Below are 21,308 nucleotides of genomic sequence, written 5' to 3'. Positions count from 1 at the left end.
TTTTTTCCTCAGTGGAATATATTTATTTTGAAAGTTGTAAAATAACTCCCTAAATGAACACCACTGCTCATGTACCGTCTTACCCTTTAATCTATTTTCCCAGTCCACTTTAATCAATTCCGCTCTCATACCATCATAGTCTCCTTTATTCAAGCTCAGTACGCTTGTTTGAGAATCAACCTTCTCACCCTCTAATTGGATATGGAATTCAACCATGTTGTGGTCGCTCGTTCCAAGGGGATCCTTAACTAGGACATTATTAATTAAGGGTGGGAGGAGGCTCATGCGGAGCACAAACACCTGCATTGACCTGTTGGGCCGAATGGCCTGTTTCTATGCTGTACATTCTGTGTAATTCTAAGGAAGTCCGAAAAATAACCTTTCACCACTACTCTCTGCTTTCTGTCCCTTAGCCAATTTCGTATCCACGCTGCCGCAGTCCCTTTAATCCCATAGACTCTAATTTTGCAAACAAGTCTATTATGTGGTATTTTACTTATCGCCTTTTGAAAGTCCATATACACATCAACCGCACGACCCTCATCAACCCTCTCCATTACTTCATCAAAGAACTCAATCAAGTTGGTCAAACATAATTTTCCTATTGCAAGGACTTTCATCTATTAGCCCATACTTTTCCAAGTGCCAATTAATTTTGTCCCGGATTACTGTCTCAAAGTTTCCCCACCACCGACGTTAGGCTGACTGGCCGGTAATTGCTGGGTTTATCCCTCTCCCCTTTTCTGAACAGGGGTGTAATTAGGCAGGAGGAAATCGTTTGGAACCGGAAGCACAAGGTTTTTCAGGTTTTCCTCAACCCCCAGCAACCAGAGAGACGCCGCTCCTTTGTGGCTGTTTGCATCCAGCTGTAGCCAGCTGTTGTGTCAGTTATCAATGTCATTTATACCAGACGGGCCGGTCTTCATAAGGAACAAACAGCTCCACCTGCAGGTTGTGTGGGTTCATTACAGTTCCAGGGTAAAGATAAGAAAGGACCAACTGCAAATTACGTAGAATGTACAGCACAGAAACAGGCCATTCAGCCCAACTGGTCTATCCCGGTGTTTATGCTCCACACGAGCTTCCTCCCTCCCTATTTCATCTCACCCTATCAGCATATCCTTCTATTCCTTTCTCCCTCATGTGTTTATCCAGCTTCCCCTTAAATGTATCTATACTATTCGCCTCAACTACTCCTTGTGGTAGTGAGTTCCACATTCTCACCACTCTGTGGGTAAAGAAGTTTCTCCTGAATTCCCTCTTGGATTTATTAGTGACTATCTGATATTTATGGCCCCTAGTTTTGATCTCCCCTACAAGTAGAAACATCTCTACACCTACCCTATCTTAATTTTAAAAGGCCTCTAACAGATCACTTCTCAGCATTTCTTTTCTAGAGTGTACTTGAAAAGGAAAGAATTACAGGGCTACGGGGAAAGAGCAGGGGGAGTGGGTCTAATTGGATAGCTCTTTCAAAGTGCTGGCACAGGCACGATGGGCCGAATGGCCTCCTTCAGCGCTGTATGATTCTATGAATGTATTTTTCAGTAGTACTCTCGTTTAGCAACAATTGGTCTGATAAGTATTTTTTTCAATCTTTGTTGTCGGGATGCGGGCGATGCTGGCCATGCCAGCATTTATTGCCCGTCCCTAGGATCCCTGAAGGTGATGGTGGGCCTTCTCCTTCAACCCCCTTTAGTCCGCGTGGTGATGGTGTTCGGTGGGGAATTCCAGGATACTGACCCATCGACATTGCTGGGCAGAGCTGCAGCAACTTCACTTTGCATCTCGCCTTCCCATCCCATCCCAATCCAGACTGTCGATCCCCAGAATAGAGAAATGTTCCAGTCCCTTGCACTAACATTCCTCCTTTTGATAAGAGCAAAATCCTATCCCACAAGTTTATTGTTCAAATGCTTGGCCTTTCAACCTGTATTGAAATTATAAATGTGAATACTCTTACCTAAATAATAAGTTTATACCGAAGAGGGTGAACATTACTCCTGCATAGCCCACGATCCCAGTGGCATAGCTGAGTTTGTAAAGTAGGAGAAACCATTTATAAACAAGTCTGCAACGACAGAACAAAACAGAGGCAATGTGTAAAAGAAACAGAGACAAAGCATCCAAGACAATCAAAAATGTAAAACTGCATCAGAGAAGAAAACAAGTCTTGTGTGAAATGAGTTGGGCTGTCTCAATTAGTTTCCTAGTGAGCAGGAGCACCCAACTGCTTCTAATTAGCAATTAGTCAGGAGGGTAAACTGGAAAATGCCACACTGATCCAAGGGCGGTGAGGGGGCTGTTCAGAGGTTGGGGCACACCTAACCCGTGCTGCACCTGCCCTGGGAGTGTTTGATGGGACAGTGTAGAGGGAGCTTTACTCTGTATCTAACCCATGCTGCACCTGCCCTGGGAGCGTTTGATGGGACAGTGTAGAGGGAGCTTTACTCTGTATCTAACCCTGTACCTGCCCTGGGAGTGTTTGATGGGACAGTGTAGAGGGAGCTTTACTCTGTATCTAACCCATGCTGCACCTGCCCTGGGAGCGTTTGATGGGACAGTGTAGAGGGAGCTTTACTCTGTATCTAACCCGTGCTGTACCTGCCCTGGGAGTGTTTGATGGGACAGTGTAGAGGGAGCTTTACTCTGTATCTAACCCGTGCTGTACCTGCCCTGGGAGTGTTTGATGGGACAGTGTAGAGCTGCCTGGGTGCCTGAAATGGAAAGTGTTCCATTCCCCAGCACTAATTCACTTTAATGAGCAACAACTTCAGAGGGAGAAAAAAAAATTCACCAAAAAGGCAGATGCTTAGTTAGGGCAGTGATTGGTTCAGTTGCTCTTGCCACAGGTGGCTGAAATGGCGGTTTTTAAATATTCCAGGCGAAACGCCCGAGCTGCTCAGTGTTGCAGCTGATGACGCAGCATGGCACTTTATGCTTCCTGCAGTTTCTGTCTGTACAATTTATAAGGGTTTTTCCACTTGTACACAATCAGCAGGTCAATCAATTGTATTTCTTTTGTCTATTATTAAGGAGACAGTAGCAGAACATTTGGATAAACATAATTTAATAGTTGTAAACAATTTTACAACACCAAGTTATAGTCCAGCAATTTTATTTTAAATTCACAAGCTTTCGGAGATTTTCTCCTTCCTCAGGCAAATGTTTCAAGAGCTCCTTGAAGCCTACGCATTTATACACATGTATAATGTGTATAAATGTGTATAATGTGTATAATGTGTATAAATGCCTACGCATTTATACGCATGTATAAATGCGTAGGCTTCAAGGAGCTCTTGAAACATTTGCCTGAGGAAGGAGAAAATCTCCGAAAGCTTGTGAATTTAAAATAAAATTGCTGGACTATAACTTGGTGTTGTAAAATTGTTTACAATTGTCAACCCCAGTCCATCACCGGCATCTCCACATCATAATTTAATAGGACAAAGTCAGCATGGCTTTACGAAGGGGAAGTCATATCTGACAAATTTTCTTGAGTTCTTTGAAGACATGACGTACAGGGTGGATAAAAGGGAACCAGTGGACGTAGTGTATTTAGACTTCCAGAAGGCATTCGACAAGGTGCCACATAAAAGATTATTGCTCAAGATAAAGAATCACTGGATTGGGGGTAATATTCTGGCATGGGTGGAGGATTGGTTATCTAACAGGAAGCAGAGAGTTGGGATAAATGGTTCATTCTCGGACTGGCAACCAGTAGCCAGTGGTGTTCCGCAGGGGTCGGTGCTGGGTCCCCAACTCTTTACAATCTATATTAACGATTTGGAGGAGGGGACCGAGTGTAACATATCAAAGTTTGCAGATGATACAAAGATGGGAGGGAAAGTGGAGAGTGAGGAGGACATAAAAAACCTATAAGGGGATATAGACAGGCTGGGTGAGTGGGCGAAGATTTGGCAGATGCAATACAATATTGGAAAATGTGAGGTTATGCACTTTGGCAGGAAAAATCAGAGAGCAAGTTATTATCTTAATGGCATGAAACTGGAAAGTACTGCAGTACAAAGGGATCTGGGGGTCCTAGTGCAAGAAAATCAAAAAGTTAGTATGCAGGTGCAGCAGGTGATCAAGAAGGCCAACGGAATGTTGGCTTTTATTGCTAGGGGGATAGAATATAAAAACAGGGAGGTATTGCTGCAGTTATATAAGGTATTGGTGAGACTGCACCTGGAATACTGCATACAGTTTTGGTCTCCATACTTAAAAAAAGACATACTTGCTCTCGAGGCAGTACAAAGAAGGTTCACTCGGTTAATCCCGGGGATGAGGGGGCGGACATATGAGGAGAGGTTGAGTAGATTGGGACTCTACTCATTGGAGTTCAGAAGAATGAGAGGCGATCTTATTGAAACATATAAGATTGTGAAGGGACTTGATCGGGTGGATGCGGTAAGGATGTTCCCAAGGATGGGTGAAACTAGAACGAGGGGGCATAATCTTAGAATAAGGGGCTGCTCTTTCAAAACTGAGATGAGGAGAAACTTCTTCACTCAGAGGGTAGTAGGTCTGTGGAATTTGCTGCCCCAGGAAGCTGTGGAAGCGACATTATTAAATAAATTTAAAACAGAAATAGACAGTTTCCTAGAAGTAAAGGGAATTAGGGGTTACGGGGAGCGGGCAGGAAATTGGACATGAATTTAGATTTGAGGTTAGGATCAGATCAGCCACGATCTTATTGAATGGCGGAGCAGGCTCGAGGGGCCGATTGGCCTACTCCTGCTCCTATTTCTTATGTTCTTCATCAATCGTTGGAAGCAGCAAAATCTCCTTCAGCCCTGACTTCTTGGGGGGCGGGGGGGGGGGGGAAGACCGCCAACGGGGAAATCTGTGAATAAACTGTCAACGAAGTTGTGTCAAGCTCCCAAAGGAACAGATCCTATTGACCCTTTCATCATAAACGGGTCAGTCGTGGGACGATGACTAACCTCCCCGAACGTCACTGCCACCACCTGTTCTTAATCAAAACCGCTTCCCACACACCAACAACTTGCATTTATATAGCGCCTTTAATGTAGTAAAACGTCCCAAAATGCTTCACAGGAGTGATTATCAAACAAAGGTGAGATGGCCAACATAATGAGTCTGAGGCAAAGTGGAGCACGGGATGACGTGGGCAGGTGTGTAGGGAGGGGATGGGGGAAAGTTGTAAGACTGGGGTCCGGGCAATTTCGGGATAGACTTTAGAAAATATTTATTCTCTCAGTACTGCAGCGGATCGCGCGCCTGGTTGCATGTCTTTCCTTTTTCTTTCATTTATTAGTTGAATATCAATACCTGAGACAGAAAGATCGTTCAAAGGGTAGAAGTACCCCAATGGGTTTCCTCGTTCACCGAGCACATTACCTGGGAGTCGTTCTCTCCAGCGGCTTCCGTGTTGCCCGGAAAGTAACGAAGGCCGTGATTACCGAGAACAGCATCCAGATCACCAGGAACCTCCACCAGTGCAGCTTAGCTGTGAAATAGAGGGGCACAACCCACATCTGGAACAGAGTCACCAGCTGCGAGAGATCAAAAAACACAGGTTTGACGTCGCTCTCACACACAATGCACACCTGTTGGGGAGTCGTAAGGAACCCTCATTTCTGGAGATACATCAGGTTGAGAGTTCGATCCCATCAGCCTGGGCCAGATCCCCAGCAGGGAAAGGGCAGTGTGCTAACAATTAATTATTAGAAAAGCTTTCAGCCAGTCAAAGCTTGTCCCAGCCTGGCACCCAGCTGTCTTCTCTGCTGTATCAGACGGATGACTCCTGACACTGATCACCCGCTTTGTGTGTGAAAGAATTCCTTTCTCTATCTGATCTGAATTTGTTATTCACTGGTTTACATTTCACAAGATAACGACAGATGAGAAAGGTAATTTAGGGTTTAGTGAAGCACAATGTGGGAGCTTGAAATTCTCATAATTATGCCCACTTGAACACCAGGCAGTACAATCCCAAGTTCCAAGTCTGGGTTGTGTCTGTTTAACATTAGGTTGAGATACTGGTGGGGAAAAGTCTGTCCCTGGCAGCAATTTGAAGGGATGAAGACCATTGCTCAAGTAGCTGATCACACAGCATTAAGGCATATTTTACTTGAGGCCTATTGTTTTTCTTTATAGGTCAATTGTTTAACTACACCCAGTGACAACACAGAGGAGAAATATTTCTCTTTTTTTTTTAAAAAAAGACATAGGATAAAGGATTAGCGCAGGGTGACTGAGGAGTCTGAAAAATCTACAAAGAACAGCATGGGAGTGGGGGAATATGTCAACACCCTCCCAAGGGTGTGCAGTGAACACCTGGGTCACTCTTTCTACCTCTCCGCGATTCTCCCCCTTGGGTCTTGGTTGCCTATTTTGTGCCTTGATGCAATCAGCCCTCTTGGGACCTCCTATTAACTTTGTGGAATACTTGTTACTCTCACAGCTCTTGACAAGGAACCCCTCAGCAGCATTAAACGTATTTATATAGGCCCTGGAATGATTCTACATTTGTTGTACGAATCTTTCCAGTCACACTGTACAGCACGGGTACACTTTACAATGTGTGGACTAAATATCCCATCCTCCCCCACACACTGGTCTAGTTTATTTTTAAAAATTTATTCTCGGGATGTGGGCGTCGCTGGCAAGGCCAGAAATTATTGCCCATCCCTATTATCCTTAACTGAGTGTCTCGCTAGGCTACTTCAGAGGGCAGTTAAGAGTCAACCACGTTGGGACTGGAGTCACATATAGGCCCAGACCGGATAAGGACGGCAGGTTTCCTTCCCTAAAGGACATTGGTGAACCGGCTGGGTTTCTAACGACAATCCAACAGCTTCACGGTCACTTTTTACTGCCAGATTTATTTTAAACTGAATTCCAAATTCTCATACTGCCTGGGTGGGATTTCAACTCATGCCCTCTGGATTATTAGTTCAGGCCTCTGGATTGCTAGTCCAGTAACATAACCACTGCGCTGCATTAAATAAATACACCCGTACATTGTAGGACTTGGCATGTCTCTGCTTCCACTGGACCAGGAGGATCTGTGCCACCACCAAGGTAACGATGAGGATAAGCACCATCTCTGCATGCATGGCCTCGTGCCCGCGGTGCTTGGCATGCATCCGCGCATGTTCCACCCTGAAATAAAGCACAGCACAGTAAACAGGAACATAGGAACAGGAGGAGGCCATTCAGCCCCTTGAGCCTGCTCCGCCATTCAATTAGATCATGGCTGATCTGTATCTTAACTCGATTTACCCTCCTTCGTTCCGTAACCCATAATACCCTTACCCAACAAAAATCTATCAATCTCAGTTCTGAAATTTTCAATTGACCCGACCCCACCCCGCCAATAGCTTTTTGCAGGGAGAGAGTTCCAGATTCCCACTCCCCTTTGTGTGAAGAAGTGCTTCCTGACATCACCCCTGAACAGCCAAGCTTTAATTTTAAGGTTATGCCCCCTTGTTCTGGACTCTCCCCACCAGAGGAAATAGTTTCTCTCTACACTATCAACTCCTTTAATCACCTTAAGCACTTCAACTAGATCACTGCTTAATCATCTATATTCAAGGGAATACAAGCCGAGTCTATGCAACCTGTCTTCATAATTTACAATTTACCAAGGAATCCTGGGGTTCGAATGGGTTATATATTCCACGGCACTATTTCGAAGGAGAGCAGGGAAGTTCGCCCCAGTGTCCTGGGCCAATATTTATCGCTCAACCAACATCACTAAAAAAATTGTCTGATCATTTATCACATTGCTGTTTGTGGGACCTTGCTGTGCGCAAATTGGCTGCCGTGTTTCCTACAATACAACAGCGACTACACATCAAAAAGTACTTAATTGGCTGTAAAGCGCTTTGGGACATCCTACGGTCGTGAAAGGTGCCGTATAAATGCAAGTTCTTTAGAATAAAAATGCACACCCAGGAGTGAGTTAGAACTGGAATCTAAGAGGTGGTTTATATATGGAATAATAGATACCCGAGAATGAAATACAGGTTAGAATCTAATTGAGGGGTTCAATACCCAGCAGTGAGTTACAAGCTGGAAGCTCATCAAGGAGTTGGAACATTGTGTATATGATAAATATAATGGATACCCAGGAGTAATTACAAAGCAGTCATCTAATTCAGGATTTTATACACAATAATTATGTAGTAAATCACAGAATCATAGAAAGGTTACTGCACGGAAGGAGGCCATTCGGCCCATCGAGTCCGCACCAGCTCTATGCAAGAGTAATCTAGCTAGTCCCACTCCCCCGCCCTATCCCCATAGTCCTGCAAATTTTTTCCTTTCAAGTACTTATCCAGTTCCCTTTTGAAGGCCATGATTGAATCTGCCTCCACCACCCCCTCGGGCAGTGCATTCCAGATCCTAACCACTCGCTGTGTAAAAAGGTTTTTCCTCATGTCACCTTTGGTTCTTTCGTCAATCACCTTAAATCTATGTCTTCTGGTCCTTGACCCTTCCTCCAATGGGAACAGTTTCTCTCTATCTATTCTGTCTAGACCCTTCATGATTTTGAATACCTCTACCAAATCTCGTCGCAACCTTCTCTGTTCCAAGGAGAACAACCCCAGCTTCTGCAGTCTATCCACGTAACTAAAGTCCCTCATTCCTGGAATCATTCTAGTACATCTCTTCTGAACCCTCTCTAAGGCCTTCACATCTTTCCTAAAGTGCGGTGCCCAGAACTGGACACAATACTGTAGTTGTGGCCGAGCCAGTGTTTTATAAAAGGTTCATCGTGACTTCCATACTTTTGTACTCTATGCCTCTACTTATAAAGCCCAGGATCCCGAATGCTTTTTTAACCGCTTTCTCAACCTGCCCTGCCACCTTCAACGATTTGTGCACATATACCCCCAGATCTCTCTGCTCCTGTACCCCTTTTAGAGTTGTACCCTGTCGTTTATATTGCCTCTTTTCATTCTTACTACCAAAATGTATCACTTAGCATTTTTCTGCGTTAAATTTCATCTGCCACATGTCTGCCCATCCCACCAGCCTGTCTATATCCTCTTGAAGTCTATCACTATCCTCCTCACTGTTCACTACCCTTCCAAGTTTTGTATCATCTGCAAATTTTGAAATTGTGCCCTGTACACCCAAGTCCAAGTCATTAATATATATCAAGAAAAGCAGTGGTCCCAGCACTGACCCCTGGGGAACACCACTGTACACCTCCCTCCGGTGCAATTAGAATGAATGACTGGTACTAACTCACAGGGGTCTTTCTGTCCCATCAATGACTGGTACTAACCCCCCACATCCAGGAGGCTGGAGTCCGATGCTACAAACAGCCCATTTCAATCAATGCTGAAACTCAGTCATGCCCAGAGAGAATTGATCAGCCAAAATGGTACAACTTTATGGTGTAAAATGTGCTGAACCTATGTGAAATGCAAAATAGGAAGAACGTGAGAGAGTTTTCACTTTGGGCGCAATCGATAATTGGGCGCAAATTGCACCCGAAAATTGCACTGGCTAGGTTACAGTCCGAGTTCCCGCTAAAATGCATTTGTGTAATCACAAATGTAAAATCATCCATGAACCAGCGCAATCCAGCAACTTAACAGAGCGTTATCGTTTACTTATTATTTTTTGCAATAAAAATATTCATTTATGTATTTAAGAGTGGTAACCTGGTGCAGGTTTATTACTAGACGAAAATGGGTTTAACACAAAAAATAAGCATTTTTAATAAGTGTTCTGTCCTCCGCCTGTGAGTAACCTGATTACAAATCTCTGAAAATGACTTATGAAAAACTATACTGAACCATTTACTACTTTCATTGGTGTACACTAGTCAGTTCCTTGGTCAATTAAATATTTTTAATATAAAAACAGAAAATGCTGGAGAAGCTCAGCAAGTCAGGCAGCATCTGTGGAGAAAGAATCATAGAATCATAGAAGGTTACAGCACGGAAGGAGGCCATTTGGCCCATCAAGTCTGCAAGTCTGTGCCGGCTCTATGCAAGAGCAATCCAGCTAGTCCCACTCCCCCGCCCTATGCCAGAACCCTGCAAATATTTTCCTTTCAAGTACTTATCCAGTTCCCTTTTGAAAGCCATGATCGAATCTGCCTCCACTACCCCCTCGGGCAGTGCATTCCAGATCCTAACCACTCGCTGTGTAAAAAGGTTTTCCCTCATGTCACCTGTGGTTCTTTTGCCAATCACCTTAAATCTATGTCTTCTGGTTCTTGACCCTTCCACCAATGGAAACAGTTTCTCTCTATTCTGTCTAAACCCTTCATGATTTTAAATACCTCTATCAAATCTCCTCTCAATCTAGGGGAGGTAAAAAAAGAGTTAAGATAGGAGGAAATAAGTTCCGTGGGGAATATCTTTTAATAAGTAAAAACATTTAAAAACGTGCCTAGTAGTGTCTGTGTGCCTAAGAAAACGAGTACAATTTAAAGACCCTCCTCGAATGGATGCTAATGGTGGAAATTCACCGACCTTGTTATTTCGTTCGGAGGGCGTGGCCAGTTTTGTGGGCGGGGCCAGCTTCAGCGCAATGATTTTTGAACCACGCAAAAGAGTGCGGGATATCGAATTGCGTTGGGCGCAATAGAAATTCCTCAATCTTTTGCACTGATAGAACCAACACAATCTACAGGAAACTTTACCCCAATGTACTTGGATTTATAAAAAGCTTTTCAGGACCTCAGGATGTCCCAAAGCACTTCACAGCCAATGGGGTGTTCTTGAAGTGTAGTCACTGTTGTAATGTAGGGAAACGCAACAGCCAATCTGTGCACAGCAAGATCCCACAAACAGTGATGAAATAAATGAGCAGATAAGCTGATTTACAGAAGTTGGTTGTGGGATAAACTTTGGGATAAAGATGTCGAAAGGACAGAAGCCCACAGACTTTCCATGGGTGCCACTCCCTCATCGTCTGGATCTCAAGACCATCTTGCTCCCCTGAAAACCTACTTAAATAATTACACTATAATTTTTTTTTATTATTGCATCAAAGATTATTAAAGTGTGGCAACTTGAATCAATTCAAGAAACATCTAGTCTTCCCTGTTCTTACCCAGCCTGAGCGTACAAGTTGTAAAACAAGTGTATGGTTGCCACGGCATCTCTCCTACTTCCTATAGGAACTCTCATATTTGCCATGGTAACAAGAGTGTAACGAGAGTAATAGTCACGACATTTTATTTATCCCTGAGAAAAAGGGGAAATGATCAGAACCTTTAGAAGGTATGGTCGATCCCAATGATGTATTGCACCATTTATCATCCAGGACAAAGCAGCCCGCTTGATTGGCACCCCATCCACCACCCTAAACATTCACTCCTTTCACCACCGGCGCACTGTGGCTGCAGTGTGTACCATCTACAGGATGCAATGCAGCCAAGGCTTCCTCGACAGCACCTCCCAAACCCGTGGCCACTACCACCTAGAAGGACAAGAGCAGCAGGTACATGGGAACAACACCACCTGCACGTTCCCCTCCGAGTCACACACCATCCCGACTTGGAAATACATCACCGTTCCTTCATCGTCACTGGGTCAAAATCCTGGAACTCCCTACCTAACAGCACTGTGGGAGCACCTTCACCACATGGACTGCAGCGGTTCAAGGCGGCGGCTCACCACCACCTTCTCAAGGGCAATTAGGGATGGGCAGTAAATGCTGGCCTTGCCAGTGATGCCCACATCCCAATAATAAATTTTAAAAAAAATATCTTATGGCTGGTATTACTGCCCCACACAGACCTGAAGGTCCCAGGGCTCCATCCCTGGTCTGAACTCAGTTAGCTAATCTCAGCCAGGGGAGCAGTAGAGGCACTCCATTTGGGCTCATCGCCCCTGGGCTAGGGAGGGGTCCTGTTCTTGTCTGCTATCCAGTATTCCCCGAACACCGGGCAAGCATAGGACTGGGCTGGATCACAATGACCCCCCACTACCCAAAAACACGGTCAAATAGGCTGCCAATGTTCACTGTCTAAGATTACGGATGAAGGATATCCACTTGGGCAGAAGAGGTCACGCCTTCAGGAGGAAATGAAAAAATACTCACAAGCTACTCTCTCTGAAACGTACCACTTGGAGATTTACTCCTCGCTCCCCCACCATCCTCACTACATGATATGCAGGGAATCAACCTCAATGGAGCAAGGGGAAAATTAGCGAGGGCTCTTGCTCCTGATCACTATCCAGTGACCACCCCCACCGCCGGAAAGCAGTGATGTAGATGTTGGGTGAGAGCAGGATTGTGTTTGGCTGTGAAGCCTCATGCAGTCGAATAGCTTGCAAGTGCTCACACGAATAATGGCTAATTGGATGTCAGTTAGCACACGTGGAGCTATATCTCGACACGAATTAGCTCCTTCAGAAGGGGAGGGGAGGGGGGGGGATAAAACAGGTCTCATCTGCACTTGCGGAAACTATTAATCTGCTGTTTTGTTTCTTAAAGCTATTTTTAGAATCTACCCTATTGAACCTGTTTTATAGATCTCTATCAGGTCACCCCTCAGCCTTTTCTTTGCTAGAGAAAAGAGCCCCAGCCTGATGGATATAACCTCCCAGTTCTGGTATCATCCTTGTAAATCTTTTTTGCACCTACTTCAGTGCCTCTATATCCTGTTTTACTGTGCACATGTCTCACCTCCATCTTTCTTCTGGAGACAGGCCTGTCAGGTCAACCTGAAAGAGATGGGAAAGGTATTAGAGGCAAAGACTTGGTTGGGTTAAACTGTATTTATGCACAGAAATGGCTTCAACTTGAGTACGACAGTGAACAGTGGATGCATTTAGCACAACGGTACAGGATGCTATGAGAAAAAACAACCAACTTTAATGTTGGGCAGCACTTGCAATTCATTGCTGCTAATTACTCCCACCATCAGCCCCAGTGACAAACCAGTAAACACATTTCTCCCAGACTGACCTGTCGCCAGAAGAAACTAATCACTTATCCTAGTCAGGAGGTTGTGGGTTCAGTCTTCCCCTCTCAAGACCTGAACACATAATCCAGGCTGACATTTCAGTGCAGTACTAAGGGAGTGCTGCACTGTCAGAGGTGCGGTCCTTCAGGTGAGACGTTAAATTGAGTTCCCAGAGGGACGGTAAAGATCCCCTGGCTCTAATCAAAGAGCAGGGAGCTTTTATATAACCTTTGTTTAAGTGTCCCAGACAACATTCTCCCCTCAACCAACACTACCAAACTGGCTATTCAACTGTGCCGTTTGTGGTATCTTTTTGCGTACAACATGGCTGTCGCATTTGCCTACATAATAGTCACTGTACTTCTAAAAGTAAGTTCTTTCTTCATTCTGGGGCTATGAACCTCGCCGGCAAGACTGGCATTTATTGCCCATCCCGAATTGCCCTTGAGAAGGTGGTGGTGAGCCGCCTTCTTGAACCGCTGCAGTCCGTGTGGTGAAGGTTCTCCCACAGTGCTGTTAGGTAGGGAGCTCCAGGATTTTGACCTAGTGATGAAGGAATTAACTGGCTGTCCCGAGTGATGTGACACGACACTATAAAGTACACGTTCTTTCTGTCTGACATTCATATCTTAAAATGTTCTCACTCTATCACTGCGTTTTGCAGTTCAATGGGACATAGTTTGGAAATTTCACACCCACACCAATACTTAAACCCCAGTGACAAAACATTCAACTAAAACTTGAAACAAAGGACATTTATACAATCAATCTCAGATTCAGTTGTGAACTAACAGGAAAAACAAGCACACCACCTGCCCCATGTGCAATGCAAATGTTTGCTGCAAGTCAGTGCCAGTTTCCAGCATTTGGAAAAAAAAAACATTTGAGCTCTCTGATTGATTAAAGAGTTGAGATAATCAATTTTTTTTGGTCTAACTTGCATTTAAGCCTCAGTTTGACACAGGCATCTTGCCTCCAACTCAAACAAATGTGGGCTCAAGCCCCACTCCAGGACTGTACTTTTGCCCCTTTGGTCATTCGTGGTGAGAGAGCAGTCAGCCCAGCTGCAATATAATCCCCCTCCCCCCACCCCACCATAGCAAAAGACCACTACAACAATGACAAAACCCCAAATGCAACTCCTTACAAACTGCACAGGAACAGCTGTTTCAGAATCCGTCCTACAGTATAAATTAGCAGATTAGGCAGTAAAGGGTTATTTCTATGGGGTAGCAAATGTTAATTCATCTTATTAGACGCAATCTCCTATTTAACAGGAAGAAATATTTTGCATTTATAGATTGCCTTGTCACATCCTCAGGACATCCCAAAGGGTTTCACAGTCAATGAATTACTTCTGAAGTGTGTCACTGTTGTTTTGTAGGCAAACAAGGCAGCCCATTAACACATGGCAAGATCCCACAATCAGCAATGAGATGAATAACCAGTGAATCTGTTTTAGTGGTGTTGGTTGAGGGAGGAACGTTGGCCAGGAAACTGGGAGAATTCTCTGCTCTTTGAAAAAGTGCCATGGGACTGTTTAACAGCCACCCAAACAGACAGATGCAGGCTTGGTTTAACACTTCATCCGAAGGACATCTCTGAAAATGCAGCACTCCCTCAGTACTGCACTGAAGTGTCAGCCTAGTTTATGGGCTCAACTCCTTATAGTGGACTGAACCCAAAATCTTCTGACTCAGAGTCGATAGTGGCTAGGAAGGCTGAGTGCTCGACAATTACAACTTGGTAAGAAAGAAGAGAGACTTGCATTTCTATAGCGCCTTTCATGACCTCAGGACCGTCCCAAAGGGCTTTACAATCAATGAAGTACTTTTGAAGTGTTGTCACTGTAGTAATGTAGGAAACGCGGCAGCCATTTTGCACACAGCAAGCTCCCACAAACAGCAATGTGATAATGACCAGATAATCTGTTTTACTTGTTGGTTGAGTGATAAATATTGGCCAGGACACCGGGGATAACTCCCCTGATCATCTTTGCAATAGTGTCAGGAGATCTTTTACATCCACCTGAGGAGGCAGACAGGGCCTCGGTTTAATGTCTCATCTGAAAGACAGATGAGACAACTTGGCAAACACTTATTTGGGTTAGCAACTTGCCTGAAGCAGGGGTGGAGACCTATGATGTTAGTGTTGCAACAAAGCGTATTCAGCAGAATAGTTTCAGTATGGTATAAGAAAAAACAATAAACTTCAACATGTAACTTCATCGCCTCAAACTGCTCCCAACATCAGTGACAGACCTGTAACCATCCCAGCTAAAAATGCTCTCTCCAGACACAACCCAAGGTTGGAATGGCAAAATCTACAATCCGATTGTGATGCTGGGTGTTTGCCACAATTCAGACAAACATAATTATGAAGATATCATAATATCACCCTTTACATTTCGCTGGAATCTTGTGTAACCATACTCAGACATATGAAGATAAGGCAAACCAGCCTCAATAATGGTGGTTACCAGGAGGAGGGTGAATTGGCATCAAAGGCAAGAGTTAATGAGGTAACAGAGACAAGTCTAAACAATGTAAGAATCTACGAAATGAGAGAAAGGAATCTGAGCTTATTTTAACCCACAATCAGTGCGCTGTTATCAGTGCCCTTGGTACTTCATTACTCCTCTCCTGAAAGTGCTGACAGGCTACGTTTCCACAGCTGCTGAGCACCCTCGTGTACCTCGCCCAAAGGCCTTGCTTAATGCCTCAGCCGACACAGCGAGTGTCAGCTATTTAACCATGGGGAACTTCACGCCCGACCCTGCCCCAACTGGGTGTCTACACCGGCGCACTTCCACTAGGAGTTACAGGACAGTCAACAGGACCAGGAGTTACTGGATAGCTATCAGGACTAGGAACTCCCGCTGACTCACTCCTACCCCCAAAGTCTAAGGATGCCCCAGTTTGTAAATGGTACATTGGTATCCATTGTCATCACTCAGATTTCTGGAAAGCATAATGCTGAGTGTGACAATTTCCTATGTCAGTCTGGCCCAGTCAGCACTCTCCCTTCAGTCAGAAGGTATTGGGTTCCAGGAGTCAAGCGCTTAACCTGAGGCAGTGCTATCCAATACACTAGCCACATGTGGCTAACTGGCAATCCAGATGTGGCTGATCGTATTTTTGATTAGTAAATAAAAGATGAGTAATAAACACTTGTTAGGCATGTGATTCCAATGCGCACAGCGTATGCATGTGAACATTAACTATTTTGTATGTTTGTTCAAATCACTAAAAGTAGCAACGCAGGTTAATAAGGCCATTAAAAGGCAAATCAAGCACTGGGGTTCATTTCTAGAGGGATAGAACTGAAAAACAAAGTTATGTTAAATTTGTATAGAACCTTGGTTAGACCACACTTGAGTATTGTGCACAGTTCTGGTCTCCATATTATAAAAATGATATAGAGGCACTGGAACGGCTGAACAGGCTGGGGCTCTTTTCTCGAGAAAAGAGAAGGCTGAGGGGTGACCTGATAGAGGTCTTTAAGATAATGATAGGATTTGATAGAGTAGACAGAGGAAATGTTTCCACTTGTGAGGGAGTTCAAAACTAGAGGTCATAAATACAAGATAGTCACTAATAAATCCAATAGGGAATTCAGGAGAAACTTCTTAGTTCTGAGAATAGACTGGCGGCCAACATAAAAGGGAATCCAAATGTCTTCTACAGGCATGTAAACAGTAAACGGGTAGTAAGGAGGGGTGGGGCTGATTAGGGACCATAAAGGAAATCTACTCATGGAGGCAGGGCATGGCTGAGGTACTAAATGAGTACTTTGCATCTGTCTTTAGCAAGGAAGATGCTGCCACAGTCTAAGTAAAGGAAGATATAGTTGAGATACTGGAGGGACTAAAAATTGATAAAGAAGAGGTACTTGAAAGGCTAGCTATACTTAAAGTAGATAAGTTTCCCGGTTTGGATGGGATGCATCCTAGGTTGTCGAGGGAAGTAAAGGTGGAAATTGCAGAGGTACTGGCCATAATCTTCCAAACATCCGTAGATACGGTGGTGGTGCCAGAGGACTGGAGAATTGCAAATGTTACACCCTTATTTTACAACTTTCAAAATAAATATATTCCACTGAGGAAAAAAGGGTGTAAAAGAAATGACAGCCATCCGTGGCTAAGTAAAGAAATCAAGGATAGTATCCGACTAAAAACAAGGACATATAAGGTAGCCAAACTTAGTGGGAGGATAGAAGATTGGGAATTCTTCAAAAGACAGCAAAAAGTAACTAAAGGATTGATTAAGAAAGGGAAGTTAGATTATGAAAAGAAATTAGCAAAAAATATAAAAACAGATAGCAAGAGTTTCTATAGTTATATAAAAAGAAAAAGGGTGGCTAAGGCAAACATAGGTCCCTTAGAGGATGAGACCGGGAAATTAATGGTGGGAAACATGGAGATGGCAAAAATGCTGAACAAATATTTTGTTTCAGTCTTTACAGTAGAGGACACTAAGAATATCCCAACACTGGACAAACAGGGGACTCTCGGGGGGGAGGAGCTAAATACGATTAAAATCACTCAGGAGATGGTACTCAGTAAAATAATGGGACTCAAGGCGGATAAATCCCCTGGACCTGATGGCTTCCATTCTAGGGTCTTGAGGGAAGTGGCAGTAGGGATTGTGGATGCTTTGGTGATAGTTTTCCAAAATTCCCTGGACTCAGGAGAGGTCCCGGCAGATTGGAAAACTGCTAATGTAACACCGTTATTTAAAAAGGGTAGTAGGCAGAAGGCTGGAAATTATAGGCCAGTTAGCTTAACATCTGTGGTGGGTAAAATTTTGGAGTCTATTATTAAGGAGACAGTAACGGAACATTTAGATAAGCATAATTTAATAGGACAAAGTCAGCATGGCTTTATGAAGGGGAAGTCATGTCTGACAAATTTGCTTGAGTTCTTCGAGGATATAACGTATAGGGTGGATAAAGGGGAACCAGTGGACATAGTGTATTTAGACTTCCAGAAGGCATTCGACAAGGTGCCACATAAAAGATTATTACTTAAGATAAAAAATCACGGGATTGGGGGTAATATTCTGGCATGGGTGGAGGATTGGTTATCGAACAGGAAGCAGAGAGTTGGGATAAATGGTTCATTTTCGGACTGGCAACCAGTAACCAGTGGTGTTCCACAGGGGTTGGTGCTGGGTCCCCAACTCTTTACAATCTATATTAATGATTTGGAGGAGGGGACCGAGTGCAACATATCAAAATTTGCAGATGATACAAAGATGGGAGGGAAAGTAGAGAGTGAGGAGGACATAAAAAACCTGCAAGGGGATATAGACAGGCTGGGTGAGTGGGCGGAGATTTGGCAGATGCAATATAATATTGGAAAATGTGAGGTTATGCACTTTGGCAGGAAAAATCAGAGAGCAAGTTATTTTCTTAATGGCGAGAGACTGGAAAGTACTGCAGTACAAAGGGATCTGGGGGTCCTAGTGCAAGAAAATCAAAAAGTTGGTATGCAGGTGCAGCAGGTGATCAAGAAAGCCAACGGAATGTTGGCTTTTATTGCTAGGGGGATAGAATATAAAAACAAGGAGGTATTGCTGCAGTTATATAAGGTATTGGTGAGACCGCACCTGGAATACTGCATAGAGTTTTGGTCTCCATACTTAAGAAAAGACATACTTGCTCTCGAGGCAGTACAAAGAAGGTTCACTCGGTTAATCCCGGGGATGAGGGGGCGGACATATGAGGAGAGGTTGAGTAGATTGGGACTCTACTCATTGGAGTTCAGAAGAATGAGAGGCGATCTTATTGAAACATATAAGATTGTGAAGGGTCTTGATCAGGTGGATACAGTAAGGATGTTCCCAAAGATGGGTGAAACTAGAACTAGGGGGCATAATCTTAGAATAAGGGGCTGCTCTTTCAAAACTGAGATGAGGAGAAACTTCTTCACTCAGAGGGTGGTAGGTCTGTGGAATTTGCTGCCCCAGGAAGCTGTGGAAGCTACATCATTAGATAAATTTAAAACAGAAATAGACAGTTTCCTAGAAGTAAAGGGAATTAGGGGTTATGGGGAGCGGGCAGGAAATTGGACATGAAGCTGAGTTCGGATCGGTCAATGCCCTGTGGGTGGCGGAGAGGGCCCAGGGGCTATGTGGCCGGGTCCTGCTCCGACTTCTTGTGTTCTTTAGATTTGTGGTTGGGATCAGATCAGCCATGATCTTATTGAATGGCGGAGCAGGCTCGAGGGGCCGATTGGCCTACTCCTGCTCCAATTTCTTATGTTCTTAAAAGGTTGTAAGGATAAACCCAACTACAGGCCAGTCAGTTTAACCTCAGTGGTGGGGAAACTTTTAGAAACGATAATCCGGGACAGAATTAACAGTCACTTGGACGAGGGTGGATTGATTAGGAAAAGCCAGCACGGATTTGTTAAAGGCAAATCATGATTAACTAACCAGAGAGAGTTTTTTGATGAGGTAACAGACAGGGTAGATGAACGCAATGCAGTTGATATGGTGTATATGGACTTTCATAAGGTGTTTGATAAAATGCCACACGGTAGGCTTATCATCAAGATAAAGGGGGCAGTAGCAACACAGATACAGAATTGGCTAAGGGACAGGAAACAGAGAGTAGTGGTGAACGGCTGTGTTTTGGACTGGAGGAAGGTGTACAGTGGAGTTCCCCAGGGGTCAGTGCTGGGGCCACTGCTTTTCTTGATATATATTAATGACTTGGACTTGGTGGTACAGGGCAAAATTTCAAAATTTGCAGATGACACAAAACTTGGAAGTGTAGTGAACAGTGAGGAGGATAGTGATAGACTTCAAGAGGATATAGACAGGTTGGTAGCATGGGCGGACACATGGCAGATGAAATTTAACGCAGGAAAATGCGAAGTGATACATTTCGGGAGGAAGAACGAGGAGAAGCAATATAAACTAGAGGGCACAACTCAAAGGGGTACAGGAACAGAGAGATCTGGGGGTATATGTGCACAAATCGTTGAAGATGGCAGGGCAGGTTGAGAACGCGGTTAAAAAAGCATACGGGATCCTGGGCTTTATAAATAGAGGCATAGAGTAAAAAAGTATGGAAGTCATGATGAACCTTTATAAAACACTAGTTTGGCCACAACTGGAGTATTGTGTCCAGTTCTGGGCACCGCACTTCAGGAAAGATGTGAAGGCCTTAGAGAGGGTGCAGAAGAGATTTATTAGAATGATTCCAGGGATGAGGGACTTCAGTTACGTGGATAGACTGGAGAAACTGGGGTTGTTCTCCTTGAAACAGAGAAGGTTGCAAGGAGATTTGATAGAGGTATTCAAAATCATGAAAGGTCTGGACAGAGTAGATAGAAAGAAACTGTTCCCATTGGCGGAAGGGTTAAGAACCAGAGGACAGAGATTTAAAGTAATTGGCAAAAAAACCAAAGGTGACATGAGGAAAATTTTTTTTTTTAAAACACAGCGAGTGTTTAGGATCTGGAATGCACTGCCCGAGGGGGTGGTGGAGGCAGATTCAATCATGACCTTCAAAAGGAAACTGGATAAGTACTTGAAAGGAAAAAAATTGTAGGACTATGTGGAAAGGGTGGGGAGTGGGACTAGCTGGATTGCTCTTGCATAGAGCCGGCGCGGACTCGATGGGCCGAATGGCCTCTTTCAGTGCTGTAACCATTCTATGATTCCTTACCCAGAGAGTGGTGAGAATGTGGAACTCGCTACCACAAGGAGTAGTTGAGGCGAATAGCATAGATACATTTAAGAGGAAGCTCGATAAACACACGAGGGAGAAAGGAATAGAAGGATATCCTGATAGGGTGAGATGAAATAGGGAGGGTGGAGTCCCCGTGTGGAGCATAAATGCCAGCATAGACCAGTTGAGCCAAATAGCCTGTTTCTGTGCTGTAGTTTCGATGTAACTCAATGCAAAATGGTAAGATGAAAACGAGAGTGTGCAAGTGTTTTTTGATCATTGAGTGCTTTACTTTCTTGGTTACTAAAGGGAGGTAGATATTTGTTAAGTAAATACACACGTGATGTACATTTGCCTGTATGGCATATTCTACTAAAATTAGCACATAAGGGTGGCTAGTCAATGATTTCTACTGGGCAACACACAGCAAGGGTGATACTCCAATGCAAAACTGAGGGAGTGCTGAATCATCAGACGTGCCGTCCTTTGGATGAGACGTTAAACCGAGATGTTTAGGTGGATGGTAAAGATGCCATGGCACTACTGGATGAACAGGAAGTTCTCCCGGTGACCTGGGCCAATATTTCTTCAACACCAAAAGCAGATTAACTGGGCATTCATTCTTTTGATTTTGTGGGGCCTGGTTGTGCACAAATTGGCTGCCATATTTGCCTAATTAACAGCAGTGACTAAACTTCATAAGTAATTTATTGGA

The 21,308-nt window shown here is 44.1% G+C and overlaps 1 protein-coding gene across 1 annotated transcript in view; it reads right to left on the bottom strand.

Annotated features, from left to right (window-relative positions):
• The window catches only part of LOC137322667 (E3 ubiquitin ligase Rnf121), a 45,980-nt gene that overhangs the window by 23,234 nt on the left and 1,438 nt on the right, over positions 1 to 21,308 (bottom strand). The window contains exons 2-5 of the mRNA XM_067985592.1: positions 12,634 to 12,671; positions 6,993 to 7,134; positions 5,368 to 5,522; positions 1,964 to 2,071 (exon numbers count right to left, since the gene is read on the bottom strand). Coding sequence (XP_067841693.1) covers positions 1,964 to 2,071; positions 5,368 to 5,522; positions 6,993 to 7,134; positions 12,634 to 12,671 — 443 coding nt within the window. The remainder of the gene's footprint in view (positions 1 to 1,963; positions 2,072 to 5,367; positions 5,523 to 6,992; positions 7,135 to 12,633; positions 12,672 to 21,308) is intronic.

The sequence above is a fragment of the Heptranchias perlo genome, chromosome 6 (assembly GCF_035084215.1).
Source record: "Heptranchias perlo isolate sHepPer1 chromosome 6, sHepPer1.hap1, whole genome shotgun sequence".
Lineage (NCBI taxonomy): Eukaryota > Metazoa > Chordata > Chondrichthyes > Hexanchiformes > Hexanchidae > Heptranchias > Heptranchias perlo.
The sequence above is the reverse complement of the archived record's forward strand: the minus strand, read 5'-3'. Positions and strand labels throughout refer to the sequence as shown.